Raw genomic sequence first — 25,150 nt, 5'->3', positions numbered from 1 at the left:
CTTTTCAAGGACTGTCCCATTTAACAGGGTGAGAGTGATGGTGGGTGTTCTCAGTGTGAAGGTGTGACTGTCACTCCTACCAAAACTGTCATGGGCAGATACATCTGCAGCATCACTTGCAATTCTTCTCCTGGCTACTAAACATCCTGACTTGAAAACAAATTGCCATTACTTCTCTGTTGCTGGATCAAATTCCTGGAATTGCCTCCAGAAGACCATTGTGGATGAACCCACTGCAGCAGTTCAAGAAAGCAGCTCACCACCACCTTCTTAAGGTCAACTATGCCAACAATTAAATGCTGACTAGCCAGCAGCACTTATGTCCCATGAATGAACAAAAAACAGTAAGGATGAAGTGAAACATGCTTTTATAAGTTATAAATTGCTTCATCAGCTGATCCAGTACAGCAGCTATGTTCTTTAGGCCCCAAGCAGCTCGATCAGTAGTGCTGCTGCCAAGATGTTGGTGGTGGTGGACATTGAAATCCCTCACCCAATGTAAACTTTGCCTCCTTGCCATCATCTGTGTTTCCTCCAAGTGTTGAATATTGTCATTGGGTGATTGACATTGTGTCATGGAATATTTTTAGTGCTCAGATATATAGATTATTGTTAGACATGGCAGTTAAAGCTCATCGGGGTAGTTGGAAATAGGTAATTCAAAACACAAACAGTTCAGCCATGATCCTGTTGCATGGTGGAGTAGTCTTGAAGGCCTACCTCTACTAATTTGTACAGTTGTATCTACAAAGTATGGCCATTTCAGTCAGACAAAAAAGATGGACAACGAAGAATCAAGTTATGAAATGGGAAAGAAAGATCTGTGAAGTGGAAGATTTATGATAAATGGGCTTGAAAGTAATTTTAATATTGCCACGTTTCTAATGGGTTGGTTGCATATGTCCTGCATTATATTTGAAAACAATTAATGCATCAAGCATTGAACCAAATAAAGTTCATAAAAGCCTTAAAATGGGATGTTCATGTGACTTTATCCCTGCACCAACAGTGAAATGATATTAGTTGCTTGAAATAACATCTCATTATTTAAACTGCAACAGAAACAATTTGCTTATTGTATAATTTATTTTTTCTTTTTTTGTTCCAACGGTGCAGAAAGGTGAAGTTTTAAGAATCCTCAATCAAAAACCTGATGGTTGGTGGCTAGCAGAAAATGCTCAAGGGGAGGAAGGCTTGGTCCCTAAAACTTACTTGCAGGTAGATTTTTTTTCTTTATTTGTTGGGATGTGGATATCACTGGTACGATCAGCATTTGGTGCCTATTCATCACTGCTCATGAGCTGAGGGGCTTGCCTGGCGCATTTCAGAAGCCAGTTAAAAATCAACCAGATTGTTGTGGGTCTGGAGTCACCAGTAGGCCATACTGGGTAAGGATGGCAGACTTCCTTTCCTGAAGGCATTAGTGAATCATATTGAGTTTGACGATGTGGTTGTCATGGTCACCACCACCCTGCGATTAAATTTCATTTCCAAATTTATTTGTTTTAAAATTCTACCAGCTGCTATGGTGGGATCTGAATTTGCATGCCCACATCATTAACCTGGAATCTCTGAATTACTCTGCCACCAAATAGTAAATTGTTTCTTTAAATACTATTGAAATTTATAACATTTAATGTATAGAATGTAGCTCATTTCTTTATTTTCCTACTCTTTACCTAAGATTTTGTACCTACGTATCTTGCACCTAATATGGCACCATTGTAAACTTTTCACTGTACTCCTGTATCCCTGTACTTGAGTACATGTGACAAAGAGTTTCTCAGAATAATCCATTTTTCAGCAAAACAACTTTGTCCTCTGGATACAACAGTTGAACATCATCAAAACATTTTGCATTATGATTACATTTTTAAGTGGACTGAATTTGATGCTGGTAATTTGTAGCAAGACCATCTTATTAATATCAGTTTGATTAATCCATCATTTGCCTCTGCTTGCTGATGGAGAATATGAACCAGGAAAGTAGGAGAACACTGCTCTTCTTTTGGATCATATTATGGATTCATAGAATCCCTACAGTGCAGATAGAGGCCTATTGAATCTGCACCAACCATCTGAAAAGTATTCCACCCAGATCCGTATTCCTATAGCCCCACATTTATCGTGGCTAATCCACTTAGCCTGCGTATCCCTGGACATTTCAGGGCGATTTAACATGGCTAATCCACCTAACTGCATATCTTTGGATTGTGGGAGGAAACTGGAGTACCTAGAGGAAACCCAAGCACACACGGGAGAATGTGCAAACTCCACACAGACAGTCACCAAGGCTGGAATTGAACCTGGGTGCTAACCACTGTGCCACTGTGCTGCCTTGGATAGTATTATGGGATCTCTATCTTGCACAAGAATAAGCAAAGCTGGTTTATTGTCGCACCTACTTAAGGGGGAACAGAGTCAGAGATATACCTTGTTGGAGGATAAGCATTCAGCAGTAAATATATAAATTTGCAGACAAGGATTTGGAGGTTTGCTTAGTTATTAGAGGAGTCTGTGGTGGAGGAGCGTGGAGCAGTGGGTATATAAACTTACAGATGAAGATTCAGAGGCCTGCTTACTGGAGAGTGGAGTCAGCTACCTGTGACATACCCTTTTCAATCACTCAGATGCTCACAACTGAATTGCTAAAAACAAAATTGGAGTGATGTCACAAGAAAGTTAGTTAGCTGGGATGGAGCTGAAAATGCGTTGCTGGAAAAGCGCAGCAGGTCAGGCAGCATCCAAGGAACAGGAAACTCGACGTTTCGGGCATAAGCCCTTCATCAGGAATGAGGAAAGTGTGTCCAGCAGGCTAAGATAAAAGGTAGGGAGGAGGGACTTGGGGGAGGGGCGATGGAGATGTGATAGGTGGAAGGAGGTCAAGGTGAGGGTGATAGGCCGGAGTGGGGTGGGGGTAGAGAGGTCAGGAAGAAGATTGCAGGTTAGGAAGGTGGTGCTGAGTTCGAGGGATTCGACTGAGACAAGGTGGGGGAAGGGAAATGAGGAAACGAGAAATCTGAGTTCATGAGGAAGAGAGCTTCTTCAAGGAAGGCATCCTTGCAAGAGGATTCGCAGTAGGTCAAAATCTTTGAGGAGAAAGTGAGGTCGTGAGGAGAAAGTGAGGAAAGTTGAACTCAGGTTTCTCCAGTTTCCTCATTTCCCCTCCCCCCACCTTGTCTCAGTCAAATCCCTCGAACTCAGCACCACCTTCCTAACCTGCAATCTACTTCCTGACCTCTCCGCCCCCACCCCACTCCGGCCTATCACCCTCACCTTGACCTCCTTCCACCTATCACATCTCCATCGCCCCTCCCCCAAGTCCCTCCTCCCTACCTTTTATCTTAGCCTACTGGACACACTTTCCTCATTCCTGATGAAGGGCTTATGCCCGAAATGTCGTGTTTCCTGTTCCTTGGATGCTGCCTGATGTGCTGCGCTTTTCCAGCAACACATTTTCAGCTCTGATACTCCAGCATCTGCAGACCTCACTTTCTCCTCCTAGCTGGGAAGGAGCTCAGGGACTGACCTAAAAAATAGCAATTTTGAAAAGTGCAAATGAGAAGCACCTAGTCATAAATAAATGTCAGAGAACAAGAGAAGGAGACTACAGTTAAGGTAATGGGAATATCTTTAAGATTAAGTAATTAGAAAGGTTAAAATCTTCGAGTAAAAAATGAGGTCTGCAGATGCTGGAGATCACAGCTGCAAATGTGTTGCTGGTCAAAGCACAGCAGGTTAGGCAGCATCTCAGGAATAGAGAATTCGACGTTTCGAGCATAAGCCCTTCATCAGGAATAAGAGAGAGAGAGCCAAGCCGGCTGAGATAAAAGGTAGGGAGGAGGGACTAGGGGGAGGGGCGATGGAGGTGGGATAGGTGGAAGGAGGTCAAGGTGAGGGTGATAGGCCGGAGTGGGGTGGGGGCGGAGAGGTCAGGAAGAGGATTGCAGGTTAGGAGGGCGGTGCTGAGTTGAGGGAACCGACTGAGACAAGGTGGGGGGAGGGGAAATGAGGAAGCTGGAGAAATCTGAATTCATACCTTGTGGTTGGAGGGTTCCCAGGCGGAAGATGAGGCGCTCCTCCTCCAGCCGTCGTGTAGTTGTGTTCTGCCGGTGGAGGAGTCCAAGGACCTGCATGTCCTCGGTGGAGTGGGAGGGGGAGTTAAAGTGTTGAGCCACGGGGTGATTGGGTTGGTTGGTTCGGGCGGCCCAGAGGTGTTCTCTGAAGCGTTCCGCAAGTAAGCGGCCTGTCTCACCAATATAGAGGAGGCCACATCGGGTGCAGCGGATGCAATAGATGATGTGTGTGGAGGTACAGGTGAACTTGTGGCGGATATGGAAGGATCCCTTGGGGCCTTGGAGGGAAGTGAGTGTGGAGGTGTGGGCGCAAGTTTTACATTTCCTGCGGTTGCAGGGGAAGGTGCCGGGGGTGGAGGTTGGGTTGGTGGGGGGTGTGGATCTGACAAGGGAGTCACGAAGGGAGTGGTCCTTGCGGAACGCTGATAGGGGAGGGGAGGGAAATATATCCTTGGTGGTGGGGTCCGTTTGGAGGTGGCGGAAATGGCGGCGGATGATACGTTGTATGCGCAGGTTGGTGGGGTGGTAGGTGAGAACCAGTGGGGTTCTGTCTTGGTGGCGGTTGGAGGAGCGGGGCTCAAGGGCGGAGGAGCGGGAAGTGGAGGAGATGCGGTGGAGGGCATCGTCGATCACGTCTGGGGGGAATCTGCGGTCCTTGAAGAAGGAGGCCATCTGGGTTGTGCGGTGTTGGAATTGGTCCTCCTGGGAGCAGATGCGGCGGAGACGAAGGAATTGGGAATATGGGATGGCGTTTTTACAGGGGGCAGGGTGGGAGGAGGTGTAGTCCAGGTAGCTGTGGGAGTCAGTCGGTTTATAATAGATGTCTGTGTTGAGTCGGTCGCCCGAGATAGAAATGGAAAGGTCTAGGAAGGGGAGGGAGGAGTCTGAGACAGTCCAGGTGAATTTCAGGTCGGGATGGAAGGTGTTAGTAAAGTTGATGAACTGTTCAACCTCCTCGTGGGAGCACGAGGCAGCGCCGATACAGTCATCGATGTAGCGGAGGAAAAGGTGGGGGGTGGTGCCAGTGTAGTTGCGGAAGATGGACTGTTCCACATATCCTACGAAGAGGCAGGCATAGCTGGGGCCCATGCGGGTGCCCATGGCAACTCCTTTAGTTTGGAGGAAGTGGGAGGATTGAAAAGAGAAGTTATTCAGGGTGAGGACCAGTTCAGTCAGTCGAAGGAGAGTGTCAGTGGAAGGGTACTGGTTAGTGCGGCGGGAAAGGAAGAAGCGGAGGGCTTTGAGTCCTTCGTGATGGGGGATGGAGGTGTACAGGGACTGGATGTCCATAGTGAAAATAAGGCGTTGGGGACCGGGGAAGCGAAAATCCTGGAGGAGGTGGAGGGCGTGGGTGGTGTCCCGAACGTAGGTGGGGAGTTCTTGGACTAAAGGGGACAGGACCGTGTCGAGGTATTGGGAGATGAGTTCGGTGGGGCAGGAGCAGGCTGAGACAATGGGTCGGCCGGGGCAGGCAGGTTTGTGGATTTTGGGCAGGAGGTAGAAACGGGCGGTGCGGGGTTGTGGGACTATGAGGTTGGAGGCGGTGGATGGGAGATCCCCTGAGGTGATGAGGTCCTGGATGGTCTGGGAGATGATGGTTTGGTGGTGGGAGGTGGGGTCGTGGTCAAGGGGGCGATAAGAGGAGGCGTCCGCGAGCTGGCGTTTGGCTTCAGCGGTGTACAGGTCAGTGCGCCAAACTACCACCGCGCCTCCCTTGTCTGCGGGTTTGATGGTGAGGTTGGGATTGGAGCGGAGGGAGTGGAGGGCTGCACGTTCTGAGGGTGAGAGGTTGGAGTGGGTGAGAGGGGTGGACAGGTTGAGTCGGTTGATGTCACGGCGGCAGTTGGCTATAAAGAGGTCGAGGGCGGGTAGGAGGCCTGCACGGGGTGTCCAGGTGGATGGGGTGTGTTGGAGGCGGGAGAAGGGGTCGTCAGAGGGTGGGCGGGAGTCTTGGTTGTGAAAGTAGGCACGGAGGCGAAGGCGGCGGAAGAATTGTTCAATATCTCGCCGCGTGTTGAACTCATTAATCCGAGGGCGTAGGGGAACGAAGGTGAGGCCCCTGCTGAGGACTGATCTCTCATCCTCAGAGAGGGGGAGATCTGGAGGGATGGTGAAAATACGGCAGGGCTGGGAGCTAGGACCTGGTGTGGGACTGGAGCTGGAGCTGGAGCTGGGGGCGGGGTTAGGGGCGGGGACAGAGATAGGCGGGGTTAGGGGCGGGGACAGAGATGGCGGGGTTAGGGGCGGGGACAGAGATAGGCGGGGTTAGGGGCGGGGACAGAGATGGCGGGGTTAGGGGCGGGGACAGAGGTTGACAAGTAACACCAGCTTACTTGGTTGGTGAGGTCTGCCAAGTGGGTTGTGCCTCCTATCTTATGTGGGAAGTCATGAACCTAATGGTGTCCTAGATAACAACACATGCAAGAAGTACCCCCAACTGCACAAAGCTGAGCTCCGCTTGTGTGGCACATCCACAAGGCTGACGTAACATGTTTATAGAAGTGGTCACTTTGCAGGTGGAGTGACTGGAGAAAATAAGGCAATGGATGACCACCAAGCTGTCAAAGAGAAGCAGGCAGGTAGTGCAAGAATCCGCTATGGTTCCACTCATAAAATATGTTTTCCATTTTAGAAGCTGATGGTGGGCACTGGTTCCGCAAGGGATTGTAGACAAGTCAAGCTTCTGTCAGCAAAAGCAGCGTTACTGTACAGGAGAGGGAGAAAGAAGAAAGAGAAGCAACAGTGAGAGGAATTTATTAGTTAAGTGAACAGACAGGCATTTGTACAGCTGCATTCATGACCCCAGGAATAGTGTCCAGCTTTCATGGTACCAGACTTGGGGGTGTCACTTGGGGGCTGCAGGGCATCCTGAAGAGGGAGGGTAATAAGTCAGAAATTTGTTGTGCACATTGGCACCAATGATATAGGTAAAATGAGGGGATGAGAACTTGCTTCAAGAGTTAAGAGAGTTAGGCAGTAGATTAAAAAGCAAAACTTTAAAAGTTGGGATCTCTATTCTGGTGCCTCATGCTAGTGAGTATAGAAGTAAAGAATAAGGCAGATGAATGGTGGCTCAAGAGTTGGTGCAGAAGGGAGGATTTTAGATTCCTGGATCACTGGGGCCATTTCTGGGGAAAGTGGGACCTGCACAAGTGGGACCAGAACCAGAAGAGACCAACATCCTTTGCAGGAGAGTTGGCTCATGCTGTTGCAAGGAGTGTAGTTTGACAGGGCAAGGAGACACAGGGTTTTCGTACAATAAGGACGTTGCATAATTTATTAAAGGAGCCAAAGGTGAGGGAGTTCAACCATGTTGCCTTTCAAAAAAGTAAGAGACAAAAAAACCCCACATGCTGGAATCCGAGGTGATCAAGCAGGAGACTGGAAGATCACAGCAAGCCAGGCAGCATCAGGAGGTGGAGAAGTTAACCCTTCAGGTGTTACCCTTCTTCAGGACTTGGGGTGGGTGTAAGGGGAGCTGCAGATAAAGAGTAAGGCAAGGCTGGATGGTCTCTAATGCTCGGAGTAAATGTCTTACCAGACATAGGGTGTATTTTTTATATTCATTCACAGGTTGTGGAAATTGTTGGCAAGACCATCATGTGTTGCCCATTCCTAATTGCCTAGAGGGCACTTAAGAGTCAACCCCATTGATGTTTAGAGTCACTTATAGGTTGCAGATTTCCTTCCTGAAAGGACATTAGTGAACCATTTGGGCTTTTCCTGACAGTTGGCAATGGTTTCATGGGCATCATTAGATTCTTAATTTCTGATTTTTACTGGATGCAAACCTCACCATTTGTCATGATGGGATTTGAACCTTGGTCATCAGAACATTACCTGTGTCTCTGCATTAATAAACTTGGCCATCATCTCTGTTTAGAGAATGGCAACTGGAAGTGGTTTAATCTCAAATCGTCGTGTCTCAGGACTAATAGAGGTAAAACAGATGAGGTGAAGGCGTGGATTGATGTGTTGAATTGTGATGTTGTTACTGTCAGAGATATGCTGCAAATGTGTTGCTGGTCAAAGCACAGCAGGTTAGGCAGCATCTCAGGAATAGAGAATTCGACGTTTCGAGCATAAGCCCTTCATCAGGAATAAGAGAGAGAGAGCCAAGCCGGCTGAGATAAAAGGTAGGGAGGAGGGACTAGGGGGAGGGGCGATGGAGGTGGGATAGGTGGAAGGAGGTCAAGGTGAGGGTGATAGGCCGGAGTGGGGTGGGGGCGGAGAGGTCAGGAAGAGGATTGCAGGTTAGGAGGGCGGTGCTGAGTTGAGGGAACCGACTGAGACAAGGTGGGGGGATTCCTCATTTCCCCTCCCCCCACCTTGTCTCAGTTCCTCATTTCCCCTCCCCCCACCTTGTCTCAGTTCCTCATTTCCCCTCCCCCCACCTTGTCTCAGTCGGTTCCCTCAACTCAGCACCGCCCTCCTAACCTGCAATCCTCTTCCTGACCTCTCCGCCCCCACCCCACTCCGGCCTATCACCCTCACCTTGACCTCCTTCCACCTATCCCACCTCCATCGCCCCTCCCCCTAGTCCCTCCTCCCTACCTTTTATCTCAGCCGGCTTGGCTCTCTCTCTCTTATTCCTGATGAAGGGCTTATGCTCGAAACGTCGAATTCTCTATTCCTGAGATGCTGCCTAACCTGCTGTGCTTTGACCAGCAACACATTTGCAGCTGTGATCTCCAGCATCTGCAGACCTCATTTTTTACTGTCAGAGATATGGATGATAGAGAAGCCTGATTGGCAAGTCAGTATTCCGGAGTATAGGATCTTAAGGCAGAGCAGAGCAGGGTGTAAAAGAGGAAGTGGTGTCACATTATTAATTAAGGAGTCGGTTATTGCTGTAAGTGGGGGATGATATTTTGGAAGGATCTTCAAATTAGACTTTGTAGGTAGAACTTGGGAACAAAATTAAGGCAGTCATGTTGTTGGCAGTGTATTATAGCCTGTCAAACAGTCAGCAGACAATAGAGGAGCAAATATGTAGTCAATGCATTGAGGTTTGTAAAAATATTAATAGGGTAATAACATTAAGGGATTTCACCTTCCCCAATGTTATTTGGGATAGTCTTAGTGTAAAGATTTTAGAGGAAGGCAGATTTCTTGAAATATATTCAGAAGAACTTTTGAGCCCAACATGTAGAAGGGATGATGCAGTGCTCGACCTAATCCTGGGGAATTAAGTCGGACAGGGTTTGAGATGGTAGTAGTGGAGTATTTTAGTGATACTGATTACAACACTAGGCTTTAAGTAGGTAAGTAGGAAGCAAAGATGGTTTGCAAAAAGGAATTTTGGATTGGGGAAGGAAAATATAATAATAAAATATAATAAGGGAGGATCTGGCCAAAGTGGTCTTGGAACAGCTTCTTGTAGGTAAATCTAGGCGGAAGTGTAGGGGGGTTTATTCTGGATTGTCATTATAAAATGTTCCCTTTAGGTTGAAATGTAGAAGCAACAAGCTGTACATTTTGGGGCTTGAGAACACTGGATGTCTTGGAATATTCAAGACTGGATAAGAGAAGTTCTTAACAGGTATATAGGGAGCAAATCGATGGTGACCCTTGTGAAATATAGAAAGTGTAGGGTGATCTTAAGAAGGCAATGAGGTGCACATAGAGGGGGCATGCACAAAACACTGGGGGGTAGTACTGGGGAGAATCCCAAGATATTCTACAAGTATAGCAAGGGGAATAGGAAAACTATGTACTTGTGGCATTAAATCTTAAGAACAGGGAGACTATCTCGGAGCTGTAGAAAACTTTGGTTGGGTCTTAGTTGTAACACTGCGTGCAGTTCTGGTCACCACACTATAGGAAGGAGGTGATTCCATTGGAGGGGATTCAGAAAGATTCACCAGGATGTTGCTGGTTTGGTGCAGATCAGCCATGAAGAGAGGCTGGATAAACTTGGGTTGTTTCCTGATGCAGTTTATAAGATTATGAGGGACTTGGACAGAATGGATAGAAAGCAATTGTATTCCATGGTTGAAGGGCCAATAACAAGGTACAATGCAGGTGGTAAAATTGTGGGAATCTGGAATGAAATACATGTGAAGGTAGTTGAGGCAGAAAACCTCACAATTTTTAAAAAATTATTTGGATGAATACATGAAGGGTCAATTTTCATTGAAACATCGAGTATTTGAGGGACTTGAGTTGAAAAATGTGATGCTGGAAAAACAGCATCACATTTTTCAACTCTGGTCTCCAGCATCTGCAGTCCTCACTTTCTCCTATTTGGGGAACTTGTCAGGATACATGTAGAAAGATTGTTTTCTCTTGTGCGTGAGTTCAGGACCAGCAGGCACCATCTCACAGTAAAAGGTAGCCCTTAGGACAGAGATAGTGAGGAATTTCCTCTTTGAGGATAGTGAATCTGTGGAATTCACTGCTACACAGGGCTGTAGCGAGTCAGTCATTAAGTATATTCAAAGTCAAGGTAGACAGATTTTTAATCAGTAAGGAACTCCAGGGTTTGTGGAAAAAACGAGAAAGAGTAGTTGAGGATTATCAGAACAGCCATAATCTTATTAAGTGGCAGAGGAGACTTGATGGGTCAAATTACAGTTTTGCCTGCATTTTAGTTCCTATCATTTTATGATGCTTCTTTTCCTTCTACTACCACTCATTCACATCAGCACTACAAGCACACGTCTATGAAACCTCACATGAAATATCCTTTGCCAACATTGAACAAATTAGAGCTTCACAGTAAACAACTTGAGAAAAGTTCAAATAAATGATTCTGTAGGTTGTCAGAGAGCCAATCTAAATATAGCTTCAGCCAGTGGATCCTGTGTGTCAACCCCTGTGAAGACTGTATAGCTGCTGTTGAAATAGGTTGAGTCTAATGCCAGTCAAGCAGGACGGTGAGGAGAGTGAGGCGCCACTGAGTAAGTCCTGCACAGGAACACTCATTGACAGCTTTCCTGCTCCGTTGCTAATTAATTCTCACTTGGTCATAGAGATGTAAAGCATGGAAACAGATGTTCGGTCCAACTTGTCCAAGCCAGATGTCTTAAATAAACCTAGTCTCACTTGCCAGCATTTGGCCCATATCCCTGTAAACCCTTCTTATTCATTTACCCATTTTGATGGGTTTTAAATGTTGTAATTGTACCAGCCTCCAACTCTTCCTCTAGCAGCTCATTCCATACATGCACCACCCTCTGTGTGAAAGAGTAGTCCCTTAGGTCCCTTTTAAATCTTTCCCCTTTCACCGTAAACCTATGCCCTCTAGTTCTGGACTCCCCCACCTCAGGGAAAAGACCTTGTCTATTTACCCTATTCATGCCTCTCTTGATTTTATAAACCTCTATAAGGTCACCCCTCACCCCAGTGTTCCGGGGAAAATAGCCCCAGTCTATTCAGTCTCAAACTCTCCAACCTTGCAAATATCCTTGTAAATCTTTTCTGAACCCTTTCAATTTTCATAACATCCTTGTTATAGCAGGGAGACCAGGATTGAATGCAGTATTCCAAAAGTGGCCTTGCCAATGTCCTGTGCAGCTGCATCATGACTTCCCAATTCCTATTTTCAATGCACTGACCGATAAAGGCAAGCATGCTAAACACCTTTTTCACTATCCTGTCTACCTGCGACTCCACTTTCAAGAAACCATCAACCTGCACTCCAAGGTCTCTGTTCAGCAACACTCCACACAACCTTACTGCTAAGTGTATAAGTCCTGCCCTGATTTGCCTTTCCAAAATGAAGCACCTCACATTTATCTAAATTAAACTCCATTTGCCCATTGGTCCACCTCATCAAGATCCCGGTGTACTCTCAGGTAACCTTCTTTGCTGTCCACTACACCTTCAAATTTGGTGTCATCTGCAAACTTATTAACCGTACCTCCTATGTTCACATCTAAATCGTTTATAGATATGATGAAAAGCAGGCCCTATTTCTACCACTGTCAGTATTCAACAGGTATTTTCAATTTCAAGTACAAATATATTAAATCTTACTGCTCAGAAGATGATCTGAAGGTATTTTCTCCCAATACCTGAACTTTAGGTTTACCTGAACCACAATCCATGTCATTATCACTCCCTGCTGCATAGTTAGATTACCTTGCTGGGTGTGTAAGGTGACTCTAAGTTAGCTGCAAGGCAAGTTAAAACAGATAGCAAATCTGTGTCTTTCAGTCCTGCTGGCAGATTAGCTGTTTCTAATACTGAGTTTTTTGGGGAATTCATTTTTAACCTAGAATTGCTCCTTGGGCTGTTTGAAGTAGGACAGCTTTGAACCTGGACTCAGTGTTAAACAACATTTCTCCCTTTCCTCAAGTTCCATCCTGCTGTGGATGTTATTATAACAGTAGAGAAATTTTAATTCATCACTCAAAAGCCTTCCCAGTTTTTATGTTTGACATTTTATAAAATTAGATTATTGCATATATGTTTCTGTTGGCAGTTCCTCAGAATTCCCCTGGATGTCCCAGAGTAAGGAGGAGGAGAGAATGGGTGACAGATGGAGAGAGAGAAAAACGGAAAAGAAAGGAGAACAGGTTATCGGTGAAGTCAGTGAAAGGCAAAGGAGGTGGAAAAGGGCATTTAAATGGCTATTGTGGACCAGGCCAGACTCCCTCAAAATAGTTTAAGAAAGTAGCCTAGACTGTAACTTTTTCTTATTTTAAAGGCAAATGTGAAGTGAATATTCTAGCTGTGATGCAACTGATCAAACCACTCGGCTTTAAGCAAAACGGAATTTATTTAAACGTTACAGTTGAACCATGAACAAACGATAGCAAAATTTAGAATAAGTTAACTATTGTAAAACTTAACTGACCTGATATAGCAACTATTACTGATTAATTCTTCCAATACAGTAACATCCCATAAACACACCCTTGGCAGAAAGGTAAATTCAAATACAGACTCTTACAGTCAGGAGGGAATGACATCCAGAGAAAGATTTCAGAGAAAGTCAGAGGAATCCTTTCCTGAAGCTTGTAACTCTGCCGGACTCCAACATGTTGTGACTGCTACAGCAAAAAAAACTAGAAAAAAACCTGACCTGGGAGAACTGGCCTCTCCCCTTCCATTGTTTAGCTATTAATCCCTAGACACTTCAGCACCACTGCCTTTATGACCTGTCTTCAAAAAATTAAGGACAAAATTACCTTTTTAAAGTGGTAGCAACGTCACGTGGCTAATAGTATTTAAAAACAAATCCAAAATTCACATTCCACATTGAAACTCAGCCTGTTGGTCAGGTCATGGTTGATTTTTTGAGTTATTGGCATGCACTTGAGTCTTCAGACTTTGTCATCTGCATTGCTTCACAGCCCACTACTCTTGGAGAAGTGGGGCCCTCCACTGTGAGCAGTCCCGTGCACTTTTCTCATCTGTTGAAGTCAGAATCACTATTCAACATTTTTGATCGCTGCTTTGTTAACTTTGACCTGTTACAATCTGGAGTGGAGTGTGCACTTTGAAAATCAGATTTTTAGCATTCTGGTGTTGTGACCTATGCAATGCCATTGCCACATATCTTCAGGTTGCTTAGAGGATGGTCATGTCATTTGGCAATGGATCCAGGTGATGTATAAAAGATCATATGTAGGTGACACTGATGGTATTATTCAAGCTTTCTCAGCTCTATGCAATACATTGGCCAGGATTCACAACTGTATGGGAACATTGGAAATTTGATGGGGTCTTATTAATAGTGATTTCCAACCTCATGTAATTCATCTGTAAAAGTCTTGAAATATTTACTAGAAACTCCATAAGACCATAAGGAAGACCATAAATAGGCCACTCAGCCCATTGAGTCTGCTCTGCCATTCAATTAAATTATGCTTGCCATCATCCTTAAACTTCATTTTCCTGCCTTTTTCCATAACGCCTCCTTGATGAAATACCCACTTACCTCAGCATGTATGTATTTAATGACTCAGCCTCTACAGTTCTGCAGTAAAGAATTCCAGAGATGCAATATCCTCAGAGAAGGAATTGCTCCTCATCTCTGTCCTCAATTTGTGACCCCTTATTCTGAGATTATATCCTCTGTCCTAGACTATTTTACAAGGGGAAAGAACCTCTCCACGTCTACTCTGTCATGTCTTCTAAAAACCTTGTATGTTTTTGAAAGGTAGCCTCACATTCTTCTAAAATCTAATGTGTACAGCCCAACCAACTTACCTTTTCATGTGAAAATTCAGCAATTCCCAAGCTCAACCTTCTCTGAATTGCTTCCAATGTCAGTGTATATTTCCTTTAATAAGAGGACCACATCTGTTCATATTGTTCCAACTATCATCTGACTAATGTCGAGAGTGTGGTGCTGGAAAAGCACAGCAGGTCAGGCAGCATCTGAGGAGCAGGATGCTGCCTGACCTGCTGTGCTTTTGCAGCACCACACTCTCAACTCTGATCTCCCGCATCCGCAGTCCTCACTTTCTCCCAGTTGATCATCTGACTAGTGCCTTGTATTGTTTTAGCAAGACTTACTTATTTTTATAAATCCCTAGTAGCACGAATTGTTTTGTCATGAAAATCAAACATTAGTGAATTAATGCTATTCATCTTTTGATTTCACTCACACATAACATTGATCACATACATAAAAGTCCATTTGTGATGTTGTAATAATTTGCTGTGTTATAAAATCAGTTTGTATTGAAAATCTGTTGGAAGTCTGTTTTAGGCATATATCACGTGAAAAAAACTGAATATCACTTTTAATTTCTTTATTCCTGTAGGTGCACAAACAGAGTAGTAAGGATATCACAACTGAGGGCGGTGATGAAGAAGAAGATGATGATGACGATGACTATGACGATGATGAAGATGACGATGATGAAGAAAGTGAAGACGAATTGGAAGATGAGCTGCAAAATGTTAAACAAGTACCTGAAGCACCCAGGTATCTAATTGCATTGGTAGATTATTTTTAAACTGGTGTATAGATTAGGATAGTCATTACAATATGCAATAGAAAATCCCTTGAAATGAAGACAATTACTTGAGAAATTTGAGAAACAACCCAGTCCTGGAAATCAAGAATCAGGTAATTGCTGTTTTCTGATTCTGCATTAAAATGATTCAGTCTAATTACTTTGCCAAAGTGAAATTAATCATCAAGTTGTGGCAGGTCAGTTCAGGGAAAGGAAAGGATGTAGATGATTTACAGAGGAACTTTGATTATCCGAACGAGATGGGCGGGCAGTATTTCGTTCAGGTAATTGGTTATTTGGATAATCGATTTGACCATAAACAAGGGAAGCCATACTGATCTAACACTGTACTCTACCTGAGAGTTTTTTAAAAATCTGTAATTTTAGACTAGATTAGATTCCCTACAGTGTGGAAACAGGCCCTTTGGCCCAACAAGTCCACACCGACCCTCTGAAGAGTAACCCACCCAGACCCATTTCCCTTTGACTAATGCACCTAACACTATGGGCAATTTAGCATGGCCAATTCACCTGACCTGCACATCTTTGGACTGTGGGAGGAAATCGGAGCATCCAGAGGAAACCTACGCAGACACGGGGAGAATGTACAAACTCCACACACTCTTGATCAGTGGTGCTGGAAGAGCACAGCAGTTCAGGCAGCATCCACCCAAGGCTGGAATTGAACCTGGGTTCCTGCTAACCACTGAACCACCATGCTGCCCAACAATTTTGATGAGTCTGCGATTTAAACAAACTAATCTTTGCTTTCTGCAAATAGCAGGTTAAACTGAGAAGGACCAAACCCTTACCAGCACATAAATATATGAAATCCCAGCATTAAACAAGGTCCCGAACAGCTTCTACAATCACAAGAACAATTGTCAGTTTCCGCTGAACTCATAACATTGATCACATACATAAAAGTCTATTTGTGATGTTGTAATAATTTGCTGTGTTAGAAAATCAGTTTGTATTGAAAATCTGTTGTGATAGAAAGACAGAAGCACCGGCTCGCGTATGTGTTTACTTTCTCTGCCATTTTTTTCATGAACTGCTCGGTAAAGTGACAGGAATAAAGCACTTGCTTTTACAAAGGGCTGTGTAACTAACCGTTATATAAAATAATCCAGTGCTTTGGTGTTTGACACGCTTGTTTTGAAATTCTTAAATGTACTTAAAACATTTTCAAATCAGACTTACTGAGATATAGAAAAATCACAGTCCATGTTTTTAAAATGGAAAAAGCTGTGTCTTCAAGGTGGAGGACGGGAAAATATCGTGGCTGTAAGAGCTGTTCCTTTTTTTGAGGCATCTTCAGTGTTGGAGCTGATTTTCCAGAATTTTTGGGCCAGTAACTACTATCTTATAAGCTGTTGCATTGTTTTAGAACTTAAAAACAGATCAGAACAACAGCACGTTAAAAAAAGGAGAAAGAGAGACAAAACAGGTAGCAAATGGGAGGTGAAAAAATGGAGAAATAAACCTGCACAGCCATATGACCCAGCAGTCAGCCTTCACTGCTGATTGCCTCTGCTGTTTAGTTTCAAGTATCTCCTGACATTGGAGTTCATTCGAAGAAAAATAAACTAACAGTGAAATTCTTAGCTGACCTTGGAGAAATCAATGTGGGCAGCTCACAACAGGGAAGCAGCAAGGTGGCATATTTTTTAAAGCGTGACTTTACTTTTTTTGGTAAATTGACAATAGTGAATAGACTATTATTTTATTAGAAAGTGATTTAAAGATTTACTTAGACTGTGCTATCGTTTGTATTAAGCTAACTGCTATTTTTGTTTTTATTTTTACTGGTATTTTTGGTGGTTCACCCCCAACCCTGTTTTTCCCATTGGCCCCATTATTTATATTGCATGATTTTCTATAACACCGTGTCACATGGGAGCATAGCTAATATGACATAAGAGAACTACCTGCATTTAAGAGAGAAATCGGAAGGATAAAAAGGGGACATAGGATTAAGGAGAATCTAAAGGGATTCCACATGTACATTAAGGACAAAAGGGTAACTAGGGAGAGAATAGGGCCCCTTAAAGATCAGCAAGGTCTCTTATGTGTGGAACTGCAGGAAATGGGGGAGATGTTAAATGAGTACTTTACATCAGTGTTCACTGTGGAGAAGGATATGGAAGATAGAGAATTTGGGGAAATAGATGATGACATCTTGAAAAATGTCCATATTTCAGAAGGGGAGGAGCTGGACATCTTAAAATGTATACAGGTGGATAAGTTCCTGGGGCTTGATCAGGTGTACCCTAGAACTCTGTGGGAAGCTGGGGAAGTGATTGCTGCACCCCTTGCTGAGATATTTGTATCAATGATGGCCACATATGGGATACTGGAATACTGGAGGTTGGCTAATGTGGTGCCACTAGTTACGAAAGGTGGTAAGAAAAGGCCTGGGAACTATAGACTGGTGAGCCTGATATCAGTGGCAAGTTATTGGAGGGAATCCAGAGGGACAAGAATTACATGTATTTGGAAAGACAAGGACTGATTAAAGATAGTCAACATGCCTTTGTATGTGGGAAAGCATGTCTCACTAACATCATTTGAGTTTGTTGAAGTAATGAAGAGGATTGATGAAAGCAGAGCGGTGGATGTGTTCTATATGGACTTCAGTAAGGCGTTCGGCAGGTTCCTCATGGTAGACTGGTTAGCAAGGTTAGCTTACATGGATTCATGGAGAGCTAGCCATTTGGATACAGAAATGGCTCAAAGGTCAGAGATATCGGGTAGTGGTGGAAGGTTGCTTTTCAGACTTGGAGGCTTGTGACCAGCAGTGTACCACAAGGATCGGTGCTGTGTCCACTGCTTTTTGTCATTTATATAAATGATTTGGATGTGAAAATAGGAGGCATAGTTAGTAAGTTTGCAGATGATAACAAAAATTTATGGTTTGGTGGCCAGTCAAGAAGGTTACCTCAGAATACAATGGAACCTACATCATATAGGGAGGTGGGCCAAGGAGTGGTAAATGGACTTTAATTCAGATAAATGTGAGGTGCTGTTGGGAGGTCATGTTGCAGCTGTTCGGGACATTGCTTAGACCACCTTTGGAACACTGCATTCAGTTCTGGTCTCCCTGCTATAGAAAGGATGTTGCAAAACCTGAGAGGGTTCAGCAAAGATTTACAAGGTATTGCCAGGGTTGGAGGGTTTGACCAATACGGAGAGGCTGAATAGACTGGGGCTATTTTCCCTCAAGCATTGGAGGCTGAAGGGTGGCCTTAGAGATGTTTATGAAGCCATGAAAGGGCATGGATAGGATGAATAGCTAAGGTATTTTCTCCAGGTAGTGGAGTCCAAAACTAGAGATGAAAGTGTGGTGATGGAAAAGCACAGCAAGTCAGGCAGCATCCAAGGAGCAGGAGAAATGACATTCCGGGCATAAGCCCTTCATAGGAATAAGCTCTGTGGGCCGAAAAAAAGCTGAGAGATGAATGAGCGAGGGGTGGGGCTGGAGGGAAGGTAGCAGTGAATGTGATAGGTAGATGAAGGTGGAGAGGAGGGTGGAGCAGATAGGTGTGAATGAAGATGGACAGGGCAAGAGGACGGTGCCGAGTTGGAGGCTTACGACTGCAATAAAGTTGTGGATGGGGAAATAAGGAAACTGGTGAAATTCACATTGATCCCGTGTGGTTGCAGGGTCCCAAGATGGAAGTAGAGGCGTTCTTCCTCCAGGCATCGGGTGGTTAGGGTTTGGCGATGGAGGAGGCCCAGGACCTGCATGTCCTTGACGGAGTGGGAGGGGGAATTAAAGTGTTTGGCCACGGGGTGGTGGGGTTGGTTGGTGCAGGTGTTCCAGCGATGTCTCCGACCTATCACCTCCTACCCTCTCCTTTCATCTACCTATCACATTCCCAGCTGCCTTCCCCCCAGCCCACCCTACTCCCATTTATCTCTCAGCCCCCGGCCCACAAACCTAATTTCTGATGAAGGGCTTGGGCCCGAAGAGTCAATTCTCCTGCTCTTTGGTTGTTGCCTGTGCTTTTTTAGCACCACACTCTCAACTCTGATCTTCAGCATCTGGAGTCCTCAGTTTCTCCAAAACTAGAGAGCATAAGTTTAAGGTGAGGGGGGGAAGATTTATAAGGGAACTGAGGGGGCAACTTTTTCATGCAAAGGGTGGTGCATGTACAGAATGAGCTGCCAGAGGAAGTGGTGGAGGCTGGTACAATTACAACATTTAAAAAATATCTGGACAGGTATATCAATAGGAAGCGTTTGGAGGGATATGGGCCAAATGCTGGCAAATGGGTCTGGATTAATTTAGGATATCTGGTTGGCATGGGTGAGTTGGACTGAAGCATCTATTTTCATGCTGGACAACTCTACAACTCCATCACTGAATCTCCTGGGCATTTGATTAATGTAAAGTAACATTACAAATAAATGTATCTGAAGCTAATCTGTCAGGCTAAATATAGATTGCTTGGCTCTTCCTTCTATTAGGAGAAAATGAGGTCTGCAGCAAGAAGGGCTTATGCCCGAAACGTCGAATTTCCTGTTCCTTGGATGCTGCCTGACCTGCTGCGCTTTTCCAGCAACACATTTTCGGCTCTTCCTTCTATTAGGCAAAAGTGAGGACTACAGATGCTGAAAATCAGAGTCTAGATTAGAGTAGTGCTGGAAAAGCACAGCAGGTCAGGCAGCATCCGAGGAGCAGGAAAATCGACGTTTCGGGCAAAAGCCCTTCATCAGGATTGAAGGCATAGTTAGGTTTCCATCTAATATGAGGAGCCAGAAAGTACAACCTTTTGACCACTTAAATGTGTTTCTGATCAGGAGGACATTCCATATTTGGGGAAAGAAGGAAAGTGGATAAGCGTTTATTTTTCACTCTCACTTGTGAGGGTTATGTTGTGGCGATATTATCTTTTGGAATTCTCCATGTCCTCTCTATTTTACTTGTTAAGGAGGTGGACTCTCCATGTCCGAGGGTAAAGGACAGAATATAATTTCTTTAAAAAAACTATAAAATAATAATGTTTTCAGGCAGAAGCAGATTGTCGTTGTTCTGTCCTTCCAAAGTTGCTTTTACGTTCCATGCGTGCAGGTTTTGTGCATCTGTTGTTGTTGGTGGCTGATAATTTTAGAGTTAACACTTATATTGACTCCGACTAAAGATCCAGGAGTAGTTTAACCAATAGACACACGCCAGGTGGAATATTCTGATAGTGGTAATGTCATTAGGCTAGTAATTCTGCGATCCAAGACAATACTCTGGGACATAGATTCAAATCATACCATGGCAGCTGTTTGAATTTAAATTCAATTAACAAAATCTAGAATTGAAAGCTAGACTCATTGGCCGCGAAACTAGCATCTATTGTCAGAAAGATGCATTTGATTTATTTAAGGGTTGTTGAGTCGTATTAGTAGTGGCCCTACATCTGTGCAGAAACATCTCTGAATAGGTTGATTAGAAAATACCTAGTACGCAATATAGATAACAAAAAAGTTATAAACAATAATATGGTGGGGCATAGACAGGGTAGATGGGAACAAAGGTTTTCCCTTGATAGAGGGATCATTGATGGGGGCATAGATTGAAAGTAAGGGACAGGAAGTTTGGACGGGATTACGAAAATCTTTTTCACGCACAGAGTGGTGAGAATCTGGAGCTTACTGCCTGTAAATGATGTTTTATGCATTTCCAACCTTCCTGCTTTTAAAGTTTATGCCTCAACCAATAAAGACAAGGATTCATATGCTCTCTTAACCATTTTATCCACCTGTCCTGTTATCTTAAGGGACTAGTGGACATGCACATCAAGGTCCCTCTGATCCTTGGTGTTTCCCAGAGTCCTACTGTTCATCATGTATTCCCTTCCTTTGTTTGTCCTACTCAAGTGTATCACTTTATAAATGTGAAGAGTTAAATGTACATTTTCCATTGAGGTAGGTGCATAACACATCTAGCGAGGTGGTTACACCAGAACTGAAGAGACTGGCGAAAAGAAAGGAATAGGTGACCACCAAGTAGTCATGGAAAAGCAGGCATGTAGTGCAGCAGTCCCCTGTGGTTCCACTCACAAGTCGGTTTTCATTCTGGAAACTGAAGAGGAACTGGTCCTTTAAGGGAGTGCAGGCTGAGCCAGGCTTCTAAGCTGCAAAGCAGTCTGACTGTACAGGAGGGGAGTAAGAAGAAAGGAGGAATAATAGTGATATGTGGATTCATTAGTTAGGGAACTGACAGGTGTTTGTTTGACTGCAGAAATAACTCTTGGATCATGTGTTGCCTCCCTGGTGGCAGGGTCAGGGATATTAGTGAATGGCTGCAGGGCATCCTGAAGTGGGAGGCTTATTAGATTAGATTACTTACAGTGTGGAAACAGGCCCTTCGGCCCAACAAGTCCACACCGACCCGCCGAAGCACAACCCACCCATACCCCTACATTTACCCCTTACCTAACACTACGGGCAATTTAGCTTGGCCAATTCACCTGACCTGCACATCTTTGGACTGTGGGAAGAAACCGGAGCACCCGGAGGAAACCCACGCAGACACTGGGAGAACGTGCAAACTCCACACAGTCAGTCGCCTGAGTCGGGAAATGAACCCGGGTCTCAGGCGCTGTGAGGCAGCAGTGCTAACCACTGTGCCGTACTAATGATATAGGTAGAATCAGGGATGAGGACTTGCATCAAGTGTTCCGGGAGCTAGGCAGTAAATTAAGAAGCAGGATCTCAGATGTTGTACTCTCAGGATTACTCTCATGCTAATAAGGACAAAAGCAAGAGAATAGAGCAGATGGATGTATCACTCAAGTGTTGGTGCAGGAGGGAGAGTTATAGATTATGGCATCACTGGGACGATTTCTAGGGAAAGTTGGGCTTCTACAAGTGAGATGTAGATGCACGTGAACTGGAATGGGACTAACAACCTTATGAGTTGCATGTGCTGTTAGCAGAAGTTTAAACTAGTTTAGCAGGGGCAGGAGATACAGCGTGAGTTCAGCCGTGAGGTGTCTTAAAGTAGTATGGCGAGGCCAGATGACTTCTAATTTAATTCCAGGAGTATCAAAGGTAAGACAGATGAGTAAAGGGCATGGAGTGACATATGGAACTGCAGTTGTAGCCATCGTAGAGAGGGGACAACACTAGCAACTTAACATTCTGGGGTAGAGGATCTTCAAGCAGGGCAGGGTAGGGTGCAAAGATAGAGATGATGTTGCATTTTTATAAAGGAGGTGACCAAGTGTCTGGATAAGGGTAGGGCAGTTGATGTAGTTCATATGGATTTCAGCAGGCATTTGACATATAGGAAACTGACAAAGAAAAAACTCATGGCATCCAAGATAACTTGGCAAGATATATTCAAAAGTGGCTTAGTGATAGGAGATAGAGGGTGGTGGTGGAAGGTTGTTTGTGTGACTGGAGCCCAATGAACTGTAGTCTACCACAGGGATCAGTGCTCATTCCCTTACTGTCTGCAATATTCATAACTGATGTAGATGACAATGTGAGAGGCATGATGCATAGGTTTACGGATGACACAAATATTAGTTGGGTGGATGATTCTGATGTGGAAGGTGTTAGGTTACAAGAAGACATAACTGGATTGGTCAGATGGGCAGATCAGTGGTAAATGAAGCTTATTAAAAATTCATTCGTGGGATATACGTGTTTCTGGCTCACCAGTAATTATATGTTGTTCATATTTGTTTTATTAATTTATATTAATATTAAAAGGAATATGCTGCGTGCTGTGATCTGCCACTCTTTGGGATGTACAACCTAAATACCTGGCATCACACATGCCACATTACTAGTTTGTGTTTTGCCAATATACTATTACTGAGGCTCCATTGCACATTTCCTTACAAATGTTTCTTTTGAAGTGAACCCGCAGACAAGGGAGGCGCGGTGGTAGTTTGGCGCACTGACCTGTATTAATGAGTTCAACACGCGGCGAGATATTGAACAATTCTTCCGCCGCCTTCGCCTCCGTGCCTACTTTCACAACCAAGATTCCCGCCCACCCTCTGACGACCCCTTCTCCCGCCTCCAACACACCCCATCCACCTGGACACCCCGTGCAGGCCTCCTACCCGCCCTCGACCTCTTTATAGCCAACTGCCGCCGTGACATCAACCGACTCAACCTGTCCACCCCTCTCACCCACTCCAACCTCTCACCCTCAGAACGTGCAGCCCTCCACTCCCTCCGCTCCAATCCCAACCTCACCATCAAACCCGCAGACAAGGGAGGCGCGGTGGTAGTTTGGCGCACTGACCTGTACACCGCTGAAGCCAAACGCCAGCTCGCGGACGCCTCCTCTTATCGCCCCCTTGACCACGACCCCACCTCCCACCACCAAACCATCATCTCACAGACCATCCAGGACCTCATCACCTCAAGGGATCTCCCATCCACCGCCTCCAACCTCATAGTCCCACAACCCCGCACCGCCCGTTTCTACCTCCTGCCCAAAATCCACAAACCTGCCTGCCCCGGCCGACCCATTGTCTCAGCCTGCTCCTGCCCCACCGAACTCATCTCCCAATACCTCGACACGGTCCTGTCCCCTTTAGTCCAAGAACTCCCCACCTACGTTCGGGACACCACCCACGCCCTCCACCTCCTCCAGGATTTTCGCTTCCCCGGTCCCCAACGCCTTATTTTCACTATGGACATCCAGTCCCTGTACACCTCCATCCCCCATCACGAAGGACTCAAAGCCCTCCGCTTCTTCCTTTCCCGCCGCACTAACCAGTACCCTTCCACTGACACCCTCCTTCGACTGACTGAACTGGTCCTCACCCTGAATAACTTCTCTTTTCAATCCTCCCACTTCCTCCAAACTAAAGGAGTTGCCATGGGCACCCGCATGGGCCCCAGCTATGCCTGCCTCTTCGTAGGATATGTGGAACAGTCCATCTTCCGCAACTACACTGGCACCACCCCCCACCTTTTCCTCCGCTACATCGATGACTGTATCGGCGCTGCCTCGTGCTCCCACGAGGAGGTTGAACAGTTCATCAACTTTACTAACACCTTCCATCCCGACCTGAAATTCACCTGGACTGTCTCAGACTCCTCCCTCCCCTTCCTAGACCTTTCCATTTCTATCTCGGGCGACCGACTCAACACAGACATCTATTATAAACCGACTGACTCCCACAGCTACCTGGACTACACCTCCTCCCACCCTGCCCCCTGTAAAAACGCCATCCCATATTCCCAATTCCTTCGTCTCCGCCGCATCTGCTCCCAGGAGGACCAATTCCAACACCGCACAACCCAGATGGCCTCCTTCTTCAAGGACCGCAGATTCCCCCCAGACGTGATCGACGATGCCCTCCACCGCATCTCCTCCACTTCCCGCTCCTCCGCCCTTGAGCCCCGCTCCTCCAACCGCCACCAAGACAGAACCCCACTGGTTCTCACCTACCACCCCACCAACCTGCGCATACAACGTATTATCCGCCGCCATTTCCGCCACCTCCAAACGGACCCCACCACCAAGGATATATTTCCCTCCCCTCCCCTATCAGCGTTCCGCAAGGACCACTCCCTTCGTGACTCCCTTGTCAGATCCACACCCCCCACCAACCCAACCTCCACCCCCGGCACCTTCCCCTGCAACCGCAGGAAATGTAAAACTTGCGCCCACACCTCCACACTCACTTCCCTCCAAGGCCCCAAGGGATCCTTCCATATCCGCCACAAGTTCACCTGTACCTCCACACACATCATCTATTGCATCCGCTGCACCCGATGTGGCCTCCTCTATATTGGTGAGACAGGCCGCTTACTTGCGGAACGCTTCAGAGAACACCTCTGGGCCGCCCGAACCAACCAACCCAATCACCCCGTGGCTCAACACTTTAACTCCCCCTCCCACTCCACCGAGGACATGCAGGTCCTTGGACTCCTCCACCGGCAGAACACAACTACACGACGGCTGGAGGAGGAGCGCCTCATCTTCCGCCTGGGAACCCTCCAACCACAAGGTATGAATTCAGATTTCTCCAGCTTCCTCATTTCCCCTCCCCCCACCTTGTCTCAGTCGGTTCCCTCAACTCAGCACCGCCCTCCTAACCTGCAATCCTCTTCCTGACCTCTCCGCCCCCACCCCACTCCGGCCTATCACCCTCACCTTGACCTCCTTCCACCTATCCCACCTCCATC

At 45.6% G+C, this 25,150-nt stretch overlaps 1 protein-coding gene across 2 annotated transcripts in view; it reads left to right on the top strand.

Annotated features, from left to right (window-relative positions):
• The window catches only part of nphp1 (nephronophthisis 1), a 144,341-nt gene that overhangs the window by 38,285 nt on the left and 80,906 nt on the right, over positions 1 to 25,150 (top strand). For both annotated transcript variants that reach the window (XM_060855909.1, XM_060855900.1), the window contains exons 6-7: positions 1,117 to 1,218; positions 14,798 to 14,961. In XM_060855909.1, coding sequence (XP_060711892.1) covers positions 1,117 to 1,218; positions 14,798 to 14,961 — 266 coding nt within the window. The remainder of the gene's footprint in view (positions 1 to 1,116; positions 1,219 to 14,797; positions 14,962 to 25,150) is intronic.

The sequence above is a fragment of the Hemiscyllium ocellatum genome, chromosome 3 (genome assembly GCF_020745735.1).
Source record: "Hemiscyllium ocellatum isolate sHemOce1 chromosome 3, sHemOce1.pat.X.cur, whole genome shotgun sequence".
NCBI classification, from domain to species: domain Eukaryota; kingdom Metazoa; phylum Chordata; class Chondrichthyes; order Orectolobiformes; family Hemiscylliidae; genus Hemiscyllium; species Hemiscyllium ocellatum.
Note: the sequence above shows the minus strand (reverse complement) of the source record. Positions and strands in the feature narration are given on the sequence as shown.